At 46.2% G+C, this 13,320-nt stretch overlaps 2 protein-coding genes and 1 pseudogene across 17 annotated transcripts in view; all 3 read right to left on the bottom strand.

Moving 5' to 3' along the window:
• The window catches only part of LOC117654295 (gastrula zinc finger protein XlCGF49.1-like), a 346,548-nt gene that overhangs the window by 116,718 nt on the left and 216,510 nt on the right, over positions 1-13,320 (bottom strand). The gene's annotated exons all lie outside the window — the stretch shown is intronic.
• LOC117654170 lies at positions 270-3,064 on the bottom strand (annotated as a pseudogene).
• On the bottom strand, positions 6,731-13,034 carry LOC117654293 (SCO-spondin-like). Its single transcript, XM_034400825.1, has 6 exons — positions 12,878-13,034; positions 11,588-11,722; positions 10,968-11,191; positions 10,448-10,640; positions 8,376-8,504; positions 6,731-6,926 (listed from the first exon to the last, which is right to left on the bottom strand). Exons 1-6 carry the CDS (start codon positions 12,978-12,980, stop codon positions 6,829-6,831), a joined length of 882 nt encoding a protein of 293 aa, XP_034256716.1. The 5' UTR covers positions 12,981-13,034; the 3' UTR covers positions 6,731-6,828.

The following is a 13,320-nucleotide window of genomic DNA, read 5'->3' as shown; positions in this document are numbered from 1 at the left end:
TATAAACAGTGTTTACGCTTTTAACCTTATGAAGTATTTTCAGCGTACATAGAACAAAATAGCAATTTACTGTGTTATACGAAGAAAAGGTTTCGTAAATTACGAAGTATTTTCTTTCTAAGCTTAGGTACGCTCCAAATACTTTGTTGTAACAAGCAGCCTTTCTTTGTAATGCCCAAAATAGTTTGTAAGGTTTTCTCAGTGTGTGTTACGCTGAAAATCATTCGCCACTCTGCAAACTCAACAGTGTACTCAGTACACTCTAGTTAGAGTGTACTCATGTACACTCTAGTTAGAGTGTACTCATGAGCACACTCTAACTAGAGTGTACTGAGTACACTGTTGAGTTTGCAGAGCATATCTTGTCCCTCGTACTTATGACGGCTTTGGGATGACTTCGCAGTCAACTGCCACACAAAACGACGGATGAGCGGTGGACTTGGAGAAGCCTCCTGTTGCTCGGAACTTGTAGCGTCCATAAGGCATCACAGGGAAGTTGGGAAATGTCCAGGCAACTGATTCATTCTTGAAGGCGAAGTGTCCCTGGAGTATAAAGCGATTCATCCCGTCAATAAGCAAGAAGCTGGTCTCTGGACCAGCTTCACTGAAAAATGTCCACCTTCACACTAAACTCTTGTGGACTTTTACATTCACAATTTTGCCTTTTCTGGGCAGAATTATGCATGCACAGGCATACCAGGTGTGTGTAAAATTATGCATGACTAAGAATATTTTATGCATCTTCATGCATTAAATGTTAACTGTGATGCAGAATATTTTACACACTTCACGTAAAAGTCGCTGCGAGAAAAAAGTGCAGAAAAAGTACGGAACATGTCATGATCAATAATTTGCCGGGGCCGTTCGTAAGTGACCGACTACGGAACTTCTGTACTACTTTTCCGTGCCCGATTACACGAGTTCTTATGGAACTAGTGCGGACGGGACGTTCCGTACTTTTTTCATACTTCCGCACTATATTCATGAGTACATTTTCCGTCCTGAAGTACGGAATTTTTAGCACTTTAACTGTGCATGCACAATTATGCTTAAGTCAACAAGAATTTGGTGTGTTGTGGCCACGTATCCTTCTCCTGGGCCTTTGAAGAGTACCTGTTTACGCCCGGGATATGCATTTATATTGTCCTGACGACACGATTAATTGGTCACGTACGTTAAGGGGGGACCCTGGTGAAACTTTCAAGTAGGCTTCAAAATAATCCCAGGAAGTTGAAACTTTGCTTAATTATTAGGTTCATTATGGTGAGTTCCCAAAACAAAATTCAATCCAAAATATTGAACGGTCTCTGAGAAAAGTGGCTTTTTAGTGTTTTTTGGAGCGTTGGGGAAAAATCTTCCTGCGTCTTTCATTGGGACGGAAAGCCTTGAAAATTTTTTTGGGTTATCCTAAAGATGTATAGAAGAGATTTTAGTGACGGAATTTTCAAATTCAACTTCTGTCCTGAGATATAAGTTTTCAAATTTTAACATTAAAAAAAAAGTGATTTTTTTCCCTTTTTTCAAACTTTTAGGTGTGTTTTAAAAAAAGTAGGGCTGATATCAAGATTCCGTCACTAAAATTTGTCGACAAGTCATCAATGAATAGAGTCCATGCAAGACGACTCATGTAGGTGTCAACCAGGAACGCAGGAAGTCTTTCTACGACAAAATTTTTGTCGACTGAGCAAAGCTGTGAAGTTGAGCGTAGAAGCCAACGACAACTGATCTCAATGTTATTTCCTTCCAAATGATAAAGAAACTACTCACTTAGCTTAAAGGTGTTCAACCTGTTGAATCTGAAACCTTCTATGCACTTTTTTATCTATGAACTTTGAAAATACAATTTATTGGAATTTTGGCGATTTTTTCACCAGGGTCCCCCCTTAACCGTCACCCAACAAATCGGAAAGCGTTCATGATATGCTCTACCTGAAGCATGCCTGCAAGCACGCGCTACCCTCCGCATGCCTGCCAAGCATGCACTGACCAGTGCATACATGTCATGTACACACTTCCCGATGTACTAGTAAGTGCATGCTTGGCTTGCAGGCAAGCCCCAGGTAGAGCGTTCAATGTACGCTTCTCGATTCGTGGAGCAGATTTACCTCAGATTTACAACCATGTACACAATGTACATATGCACGAATGTGGCAATCGTTATGGACAAGGAGTCCATCGGCCACTGCGATACATCAAACTTACGGCTGGAATGACGCAGGGTGCTTTGTATCCGTGGTTGCCCCGCTGTGTTTCGCAACGATGCGAAAGAAGTCAGGCACGTGCTCCTGCATCGTAGAACACGCCGAGTTCCGGAAGTTCAAGACGAACGCGTTGTCTTTCCATTGGTTGTTGGATCACACGGCCAGGTCCACGCGCGCCTTAAATGCCAATTTGAACGATGTTTGTGCTCAGACGCTTTGACAGGCCACTCGTAGGGTCGTGTTCAAAGCTTATATAAGAGGTTTTTTTTTAGAAGGCCGGTCGTGGCACGATCGATGTCGATTTCCTACTATTTTCGGGTCGTAGCAAAGCTCTGAAATATTAAGGGGGCAGAAGTAGCATTAATTTAGAAAAAAATCGATATTTTGTTTTTTGATAAGGTTTTATAATAAGACAACCTTCTTCAAGAATATGACAGCGTTATAAAATACTTCCTGATATTATTTCTTATAGGGAGAGGGTCATTTTTACTTCTCAAGTATCAAGTGGAAAAATTTTGGATGGAAAACTTCTAGCGGGGACTGAGTAGCTCTGCATCCATTTTTTTGTCACATGGATGGTGAACCATGTTAAAGATTGAATTTGTCTTCACATCAATTTGTGTTGATATTACTGAATTTTTGGTCTTTGCTTTGTTTCCTGATAAGGCTTACTCCGACAATATCGAAGAGCAAATGTAGTTATATCGTAGACAACCGTGCCCCGCGGAAGCAAGAACCACGTCCTTGACAGCTTGACTTACCCAATTATTGTTCGTCACGTTTACTTTTGGTTTAAAATATCCCGTCAGAGTCTGTCGGTCGAAGGGTCTGCTTGGGTTGAAATGGCTTGGACGAACCGACATCACGCCCAAGGTTTCATCTGAGGGGCAGGGGTCAATAGTGTGGGCGAAGGCAATATACGGTCCCTGGAAAACCAGAAAACATGTTTCTCGTCCCAGCCGATTCATCCGGAACCACGGCCTATTCGCTTATAAGCGAATCCAGATATCTCCCCTGAGCGATACCGATTTGGACAAAGATCCGTCCAGGTCCCGTCGGAGTCCGTGCGCATTTGGACCGTTTCCACTGCACGCTGGTTAGATTAAAACATAGTTTAATTCGAGGTTTAATTGGTCCAAGGAGTGGAAGAAGAGAATAATTAGACTTATCTCCTAATTGAGTTTTAAATGCATTATTGTCCCTAAGTATGGTTTACATCATTGCGCCAATTTATTTGAATCACTTTCAAGCAGTTAGAGAGAAAATATACTTTGAAATAACAGGAAAAGTAGCGATATACATCGGCAACTTTCGCCCGTCCCGTACGTTAAGAAACGTACGAATTTCGCCTATGTTTGACCCTGACGGGAATTAAACCTTAGTCTGGGGTTAAAATAAATGTCGTTTTCGTCGTCAGCACCCTCAAAAACATCAGAAACAATGCAAAAACTCGAATAAAAAAGAATGTTCAAAAAACAACCCGCTGGGATTTGAACCCGGGTCCGAACTTCTCCGATTCGCTGAAAACTGGCACCATTGGTTTTTTCTCGTCACCCCGATTCCAAAAATACCCCTACATGCCCTCCTAGCTGCATCCTGCAGGAGCGCCCCCGGGGCTCGGATCGGATTTGCTGCCACCGGGCGGTTCTTAGGAGGCTGCGTACCAAATTTCGTCACGATCGGACCATGGGAAGTCCTCGGACGGACGGACGGACGCACAGCAGGGATCATACTATATGCCCGTCCCGCCGTCATATTTTTCAAAAAATAAACGGGACGGGCCAAAAAGATATAACTCAACTCGACCCCTTTTACGCTCTCAATTGATCCAGGAAGCGGAAGAAGGGGATAACTCAATTTTGGCCATTTTCCAGGAGAAACCAAAAACTGTTAGCAGGGAAAACTAAAACAAAACAAATGAATGTTGCAGATGTTAATAATTTCAAAAAACATTAGTAAAATTTTGGAAAAAAATCAAAAGTGTAAGGTCACTCCGTAGAGGATTTCTGCGACTTATCGCTTTCCGTTGAAATGGAAAACAGAGTCAGCTCACCTTATATTTCCTTAACAGAGAGGAATTTTGAGACAAGTCAAGTGGAACAATAGTCTGCATAAAGTGTATGTTACTCTGGTGTATTTTTTGGACTTAGCTCTTTTTTCCAAATTGAAATTTAAAATTAAGGGGGGGGGTTAAGTTGAGTTGATTCTTTTTACACTAGATTCATAAAAATACAAGTTGAGTTATATCCTTTTGCCAATTTGTCAAACGGACTCATGTGGACTTCGGTTGAGTTATCTCCAATTTCCAATGAAATTTAGACCGTAAAAGGGGTTAAGTTGAGTTATACCCTTTTTCCATGTGGATTTTCTCCTAAACTGCTTGGAATTCAGTCAAATAATTTGGTGTAATGATGGAAACCATTCTAAGGCACAATAATAAAATGAAACTCAACTTGGGGATAAGTCAAGTTATTCCCTTCTTCCGCTTCCTGGATCAAGTGATAACTACGCTAGAGAAGTAAAGATGCAAAACAATATTTATCGCATTTATAATGCTATAACTTTTTCATGGCGCCAATACTGCAATTAAACTGGTATTGGTTCTGAATTGAGTTCATTTTCTTAGAAACCCTTAGAAAACCAGTGTAGTCTCATCAATACTTTTGAGTTGCACACATGGCAGTTTTTGGCATTCCTGTGTCCCAACAACGCAAGTGATACCAATCGCAAGCATGCCTACATATAAACTTGTCATTGCGATACGAATTGGTTAACAATCTCATTCATCGTCTGCTTTCACGTCAGCGTAACGGTAGAGTTGTGTGTGTGTTTTGGTGCGCATGACTGAAACGACTGTGATAGAAAGACAAGTTTTTTTTTGCGTGTGGCCTGGTGCGGGTCCAGAAACTTTTATGTATGTATGTATGTGTGTGGGTGTGTGTATGGGGGGGGGGGGGCACAAGTTGCTTACCCATAGGGGCAGTGGGACTTTTTGCCTACCTTTCAGGCAGGCGGACTTCGCCTTTGTACTAGGAAACGATTTGGAAAGTTATTACTGTTTGAAGGTATCTTGGGCACCCCGAGCGACTCATTTTTTATTTACCACTTTTTTACCGTAGTGGGTGCAGATGTCTACACCCTTAAGTCCTTAGACTGATACCCGTTTTGTAGGTTTCGGACAGTTGTATGAAGCCATATTATGAACCAAATTTCGTTTGTAGCACGGATGTTTTTTGTTCGTAAAACAAGAGTTTTAGTGTCTGTAAGTTGCAAAATTATCTGTAAATTGCGGACACCAAAACCTTTGTATTGCGGACAAAAACATCCGTATTACAAATAAAATTCGATCCGTAATATGGGGAGGGGGGGCTGATAGTAGGCAACCAGCATCGCATGCCCCTGTAGGTAGGCAAAATATACACAATCGCCCACCCTGTCGTGGAGCGGGCTCGAAGCACTGAAAATCCAAGTGTGGGACAGGCGTGCACTAGATAACGTGGGACAAAATGTCCCACGCTTGTAAGTGTGGGACACGGTTTGTCCCACGCTTGTAAGCGTGTAACACGGTCTGTCCCACGCTTGCAAACGTGGGACAATTTGTCCCACGCTTACAAGCGTGGGACAGTTTGTCCCACGTTATCTAGTGCATGCCTGTCCCACACTTGGATTTTCAGTGAGGCCAGTAACAGAAAACTAAATAATTCCGTACCTAGACGCTTGCGCCCACTCAGGCCCACTACTTCATTGGTGAAGATCCCCTAGGGATTACAAATTATTGACACATTGACAAAACTAGTCAAAAACGGTTCCTGTCTTTCCGAAAGCAGCATACAGTAAAGGCGTGGGCGCTTTCCAGGGCGCTCCACCCAGAAACCGTTTCTGCCGTGTGCGGCTAAAACATGCTAAATCTACGGTCACCACAATCGCCCGGCTCCGTACAGCGTACGTGTTGATGCTTTTGCCTCGAGCGTGGTTGCCACCATTGAGCATCGGGGGACAAGCGTCCCGACCAGCAGGAATCGGAGGAGCGACATGGCGCTTCAGGCAGGGCCGTGTAATTAGTGAGCTTGTGGCGCTGGGCGCTCGCCCGCCCCCTCCACGTGGAGCCTTTGTCCTCTTTCATCAAGCGTCACGCGGCTCGTTCCGCGCAGAGGGGTCACGCAGCGAATTACTTACGGGCCTTTCGGCGGAAGCTCCGGCGGAATGCCCGGAAAACGACAGGAAAAGTGGCGATGCATATCGGCAACTTTGGGCCGTCACGCTTCATACGGCCCAACATTTCAACTCTATATCGTGCAAAGATAGTTTTGCCTATTCTCATATTTATGTTACTCTGTAATAATTTATTTTTCTGGTCACCCCAGTCCATGGTCGCCTCATCTACCGGGAAACCCGGATGGGCTTAGCAGCTCAGTCGGACCGGCTGAAGATTTGTAGGGTCATCACTCCTGGCTCGACACACATTAATTGTTGCTCCAGAGGTTGGGTTGAACCAGGCGAAAAACGCCCGGAAGTCGGACGGAAAACAATATTTTGACTGAACGTTTAATGCCAAGTTGCACAACGCTTTAGATGTTTTTAGGGCTGCGGTAGCACTCGCCATCCCGTGGAACACAAGATCTGCTGGCTAATCTGACGGGGCGAATGTCGGTTCGGGCGAGGTTGGTCCGGCCGTAGTCGTGGTCGGTTCGGGCGTAGTCGGTGCCTGCGTGGTGGTGGCAAGCACTGCAGACAAAACAAGGATGTCTTCAGTTATAGGAACCCTCAAGCACGAAAAACAAATACGAAAAAGGATGATCTTACGAAGAAGCGAGACCCGACCACTCTATAAACTGAAGTGTGTACTCAGTATGCGTCTGTAGACGCGCAAGTACACACCTACAGATGCATACTTAGATGAGTACACATCTACAGATGCATACTCAGCTGAAAATGTTCCATATTGGTGGTGCAGCTGACTTCGTAACAAACCATTGAGAATTCACTGTACCGATTTCGGCAACGATGAATTTCGTTGGTATTATGGAGAAAATCTCCACAATAGACCTCTTTGCCGTTCCCACGGTCCCCCTCCCTGGACCACCGTTGCCTAGCAACGCGAGCCAAACAAATCGCAGGTATGCTGCACACCGGACGGCGCGCGGCGGGTGGGTTTTTCGGCCATATTTCCTAAACCGTTCAAGATAGACGTGTACAGTAAGCGAGCCGATTGTAGATCTCTGCTTAAACTACAATCGGCTCGCTTACTATACCCATCTAGCTTTAAGGGGGGACCCTGGTGAAAAAATCGCCAAAATTCCAATAAATTGTATTTTCAAAGTTCATAGATAAAAAGTGCATAGAAGTTTCAGATTCAACAGGTTGAACACCTTTAGCTAAGTGAGTAGTTTCTTTATCATTTGGAAGGAAATAACATTGAGATCAGTTGTCGTTGGCTTCTACGCTCAACTTCACAGCTTTGCTCAGTCGACAAAAAATTTTGTCGTAGAAAGACTTCCTGCGTTCCTGGTTGACACCTACATGAGTCGTCTTGCATGGACTCTATTCATTGATGACTTGTCGACAAATTTTAGTGACGGAATCTTGATATCAGCCCTACTTTTTTTAAAACACACCTAAAAGTTTGAAAAAAGGGAAAAAAATCACTTTTTTTTTAATGTTAAAATTTGAAAACTTATATCTCAGGACAGAAGTTGAATTTGAAAATTCCGTCACTAAAATCTCTTCTATACATCTTTAGGATAACCCAAAAAAATTTTCAAGGCTTTCCGTCCCAATGAAAGACGCAGGAAGATTTTTCCCCAACGCTCCAAAAAACACTAAAAAGCCACTTTTCTCAGAGACCGTTCAATATTTTGGATTGAATTTTGTTTTGGGAACTCACCATAATGAACCTAATAATTAAGCAAAGTTTCAACTTCCTGGGATTATTTTGAAGCCTACTTGAAAGTTTCACCAGGGTCCCCCCTTAACGGTTTACGAGATATGACTAAAAAACGCATCCGTCGTGCGTCGCCTAGCAGGCAGCATACCTGAGATTTGTTTGGCTCGCGTTGCTAGGCGACGGTGGTCCAGGGAGGGGGGCCGTGGGAACGGCAAAGAGGTCTATAATATGTTGGTGCAGCCTTACATTTACCGTGTAGAATACTCTATTCGAACCAAGTCCGCACTCACCCGCTTCACACGTGTCCGCGCCCTCGTCGCTGCCGTCTTCGCAGTCGGCCACTGCGTTGCAGAAGGCGGCGGCGTCCACGCACTGGCCCGAGGAGCACTCCAGCTGGCCGGCCGCGCCGCACGAGGCGCCTGCGGGCAGTCACGAGAAAAGGATACTTCGGATTGCAATGTGAATGTGCGGAATTTTTTAGCAGATGATACGTTCACGTATCAGCGTGCTTGTACTCTCGTGCAGAGAGTACCGAGTTTCCGGCTAGCCAGGCAGCAGTTGCCTCGTTGCCTGACTAGCAAGCCTAGAAGAGGCCGAGCGACTCGCTGGCAAGGCACCGGCTGGCTGGCCTGCCTAGAAGATTATGAGCGGAGGGCCCGCAGTCTGCCGCGCCGCGCCGCGCCGCGCCGTCGCCCGCCGCACCATGAATCGGGGCGCCTGCGGGGACTCGCGTTGCGCGCGCGGCGAAAAACCTCGACACCCAGCTATCTAGTACTCATGAAGTGCGTCCCTCGCGTGGCGCGTCGTCACGAGACGCTGCTAGCACGCATCGCGTAGCTGCCCCCCTCGCCCATTCCCTTGCCGAGACGCCTAGTCCCGCCGCGCCCCGCCACACCCCGCAGCAGTCTACACACACACGCACTTGAGCCTTGAGTGCGTAGAACGCATAGTACAGCGCCCCCCGAACCCCTGCCCCTCTCGAGAAGCGGCGCGTCGGCACTCGGCAGTGTGCGCCACTCTTGCTTATCTATCTTGAGGTCGGGTTCGGGTGGCGCGCCGGCCGGCCGGCCCCGCTTGGAGATGTGGCTGACACGCCGCGTGCCGCAAGGCGCCTTGCCCTAGTACCGAGCACAACTTTTACGGGTAATGAGTGTTTATGTGATTAGCCACCAAATTGTGCATCCTCGCGTTGAAACAACGAAAATGATACCCAACACAAGTGGTATCGGACATATGAGTGCCCCACCGTCATTGCGAACATGTTTAACACAAAAAAAGGGCACGTTAGGATATTCAAAAGTTATACTAAGATTGACATTTCCATGAATTACCATGTGTAACAAATTTGTTAAAAAAAGAGTTCCGAGTGTTTACTCTTTGAAATATGTTGACAAAATGTCACATTCATACATTGAAATAAACATTCTCATAAGTATCATCTGCTTTCACGTTAGCGTTAGCGTTAACGTTTTTTAAAGTGAAAAGTTGGTTACAAAAAGCAGGGGCAAAATGAAGGTCACTGCGATTCCTTAATTATCGCATCTCTGAAAGCCATAAAAAATTGTCGCGATGAAAATGCAATAAGTTTGTTCCCTTTTGGCAGGTTATGACAATTATCATTTTGTTTAAGTGATGATTCTTTAAACGTACTGTGTACGTTATTGCACAATAATAGGTACTGCACGTAAAACGCAATAACTTTTTTTAATGGCAAAAATAATGCAATAAAAATTGTGTTGCTATTGAAGTGAGTTCATTACCACACTTGGAACAAGAGTGTCGAGAAGCGCATGCACTGAAAACTTAGGTGTGGACTGAGATTTCTAAGTACAAACACCCAGCATTCAACACAAAATCTTGCGGACCTCTTTAAAACAGGGCTATGCATTTTAGTGCATAATTTTGTGCATGTACCAGTACGAACGTAAGCTGTCTCAAAGTATGAATCATTGTGTACATTTCACATTCATATTACGTACACTCTAAATGTCTTACAATGAAATTTGACCTATGTTATTCGTATGTTACAGTGAAATCGGCGCAAGCATAATACGAAGCGATATTCCTTCGTAATACGAATCTTTTTAGCTTTTTCATTCTAAGATACAAAGAAAAACCTTCGTAATACGAAGAAAAACCACCTTCGTATTATGCTTGCGCCATTTCCTTCGTATTATGGGAAATTTCTTCGTAAGACATTTAGAGTGTACACAGTAATCATGCAAACAGCTTCCGTGCGTATCTGTGCATGCATGATTGTGCGTAAAAATAAGTCCAGAAGAGCTTCGTGTGTGTGCGGTGAGTAATTAATTACTCACTCCAGTTTTCAGTGTGCTGACCTTGTGCGTATAACGTGACTCACCAGTGAACTGGACGGGCATGTTGTTCCACATCTGGAACAACCTGACGGTGAGCTTGCCGAAGTTCTCCTCGATGGGGACCGTCACGACGTCCTCAGGATGCCCCTGGCGCCACACGGCCAGCTCGCTGGCACGTCGCTGCACCTCCACGGCCACCTCGCCGGAGGGCAGGTCGTACACGTAGCCGTGGGAACCCTGCGCACGCATCAGCCAGGCGTTAACCGCATTAAGTATTTAGAGCACGCATCAGCGAGGCGAAATCCTAAGGAACTATTCCAAACTATAGTCGTTCCAGCCAAAGGTAGGGATTCTGGTGACCGTTAAAATAACCCCCTCCACCTCGAAAGTCCGCCCGCACCAGCCCCCGCGCTCCCCCTGGCCCTGTGGAGGGGGTATTTGTAACGGTTGCAAGAATCCCTTCCTTTGGCTGGGACGACTATATTAATAGAGTTGAAGAGTTAAGAGTGTAGCGTCGCGTTAAGCCGGCCCGGCGCCGCCTCTGCGTCTAGGGGTTGCACTCACCGACTCCTGCCGGGCGCACTCCTTGCCGGAGAGGTTGCACCCCGTCCACGTGGAGGTGCCAAGCCTGCCGTCGAGGTAGTGGCCGAACACCGCCACGCGGTTGCAAGAGTCGGTGCCGCACAGCAGAAGCTCCACGCTGTTGTCGTCGGAGTAGGAGAAGTGCTTCGTGTACTGCGCCTGGACCAAGACCGTGGCGTTGACGGGCAGGGCCGCGCTGGGGATACCTGCGGACAGATAGGCGGGTCACTTTCGGGCTCCAAGAGTCACACTCAGACAATCAAGAAGCTCGGGAGTGAAGGGTATGGCACGCTACCTGCACTGTGAGATTCTTACGCACAGTAAATTGAAATGGCAGAATCCGTAACGGCTCGGCACAGAAACCGCCAGTTAATGATTCTGAATTCGGTAGTCACAGAAACTTAAGGCAATGGTTACGATTACATGCATCATCCAGGTGTGCATGGCAAGCAGGCTTTGACCTCGTCTTGGATGGAGCCTATGCCCCGCAAGCTTATCCTATAAAGCGTGCTTGCCAAAGCACACCTTCTTTGTTTTGTGATCATCTCCTAGGCGGAGCGTGCCAGGCTCTCTTTCTCGAGCGCCATTCCTCGCCCACTCACCATCGCAGCCAAGCTCGTCGGAGCCGTCACGGCAGTCCCGTTTACCGTCGCACCTTCTAACGGCCCGGTAGCACTCTTTGCGGTCACCGCAAACCAACTCGTTCATCGTGCACCACGGTCCATCCTGCACCACCGCTGCAACAGAGAGGTTAGTTTTCTAGAGATCCTGCTTGCGATGAGGTCCGGGTGGAGGCTGGCTCGTTCAAGAGTGGCTCAACATTGCCACTGTTTCGTTAACATTGTGGTAATAAGTTTACGTTCCCTGGGTCCAAAATAAGCTCCACGCCACGCATCTACGTTAGCCTCAACATTACAAACCTAGCTGTCTACTTGGTACACACTTACAAATTCGTGCTTGGCTCTATAACTACATGCCACTACATGCAATTGCAAGTGTGTGTTTACTTGACAGGTTTGTCTGCCGAGAGAAAGCAACCTCGGAAACTACTCAAAACAAATTCTGCCCTTCGCGCCACACTCTGGAAACGTTACAAATTATTTAAGACCGTCCAAAGAGAAGAAGCTTGTTATAACGAAGTATTTTGAACATACATAAGCTCAAAGAAAACACTTTGCATTTTACGAACTACACTGCAAATCTTAAGGCGTACACCAGTTTGTCCTACGCTTGCAAGTGTCGACCAGCTGTGTCCGACGCTCTGAAGTGTCGACCACACTCTGTCCGACGCCTGCATGTGTAGGACACTGTTTGTCCTACGGCAAATTACACTGACTGAGTTTCCTATTGTGGCCCCACACTTCAGCCGTCGGACATGCTGTGGCCGACACTTGCAGGCGTCGGACACAGTGTGGTCGACACTTCAAAGCGTCGGATACAACTGGTCGACACTTCCAAGCGTAGGACGAACTGGTCTACGCCTTAAAGTGTCGATCTGTCCTACACTTGGATTTGCAGTGCATTTCTTCATAACAAATTACTCTTCAAATCGAAGAGCGTACGTTGTATGCTCTAACTGGAGCATGCCTGTAAGAACGCTCTAGCTAGCGCATGCCTGCCAAGCATGCACTTACTATTGCATACACGCCATGTACACGCTTATTCCTGATGCAGACAACTCCCTATCCCTTATGCACTAGATGTATGCTTCAGTTAGCGTGTACATGGCATGTATGCACTTGTAAGTGCATGCTTGGCAGGGGCATGCGCTAGCTAGAGCGTGCCTGCAGGCATGCTCCAGTTAGAGCATACAATGCACGCTCTTCGATTTGTAGAGTAAATAGTTTGTACCTTATGTTCAAAATCCTTCGTAAAGGTAAGCGCGCACTCACCTGCGTGGACACCAATCTGCGCCGCCACTGCGCAAAGCAGCACTGAGAGCACCAAGAGCCTGGCCATGTTGACGGAATGATGCACAGCAACCGTGGGCCTCATCTTTTATACTCACACCACCCGCCGCTATCTCGAGTGGCTCGCCTGATTTCGCTGCGGGGCTACCTATGGCGTGACCCTCTGCTCACTCAATAATCGCTACTTATAATGCTACGTTTTCCCTGAAATATGAGATACCTCTTGAACTTTGCATTAATCGTTCGCGTGTGGGGCGATTCATAGACGTGACGAGCCTCTGTTCAAGAGGTTTCATTATAAGTACAATATGTAAAGAATGGAATTAAGGGCGCTTGCAGACCTGAGGATTAGTTCATAGGTAGTTTTTTTGTGATGAGCGAGCACAAACCGAAGTTGCCGTGTTCTTTTTGACCATAGTGCCCAA

Source organism: Thrips palmi, unplaced genomic scaffold (assembly GCF_012932325.1).
Source record: "Thrips palmi isolate BJ-2018 unplaced genomic scaffold, TpBJ-2018v1 HiC_scaffold_10, whole genome shotgun sequence".
In the NCBI taxonomy this organism is placed as follows: domain Eukaryota; kingdom Metazoa; phylum Arthropoda; class Insecta; order Thysanoptera; family Thripidae; genus Thrips; species Thrips palmi.
The sequence above is the reverse complement of the archived record's forward strand: the minus strand, read 5'-3'. Positions and strand labels throughout refer to the sequence as shown.

Excerpts from the sequence above, each read along its gene's own strand:
- LOC117654293 (XM_034400825.1), bottom strand. The coding sequence starts at position 12,980 with ATGAGGCCCACGGTTGCTGTGCATCATTCCGTCAACATGGCCAGGCTC. Across the intron at positions 8,505-10,447 it reads CATGCCCGTCCAGTTCACTG|GCGCCTCGTGCGGCGCGGCC; the intron begins GTGAGTCACGTT and ends GACTGCCCGCAG. Across the intron at positions 6,927-8,375 it reads CGCGGACACGTGTGAAGCGG|TGCTTGCCACCACCACGCAG; the intron begins GTGAGTGCGGAC and ends TTTTGTCTGCAG.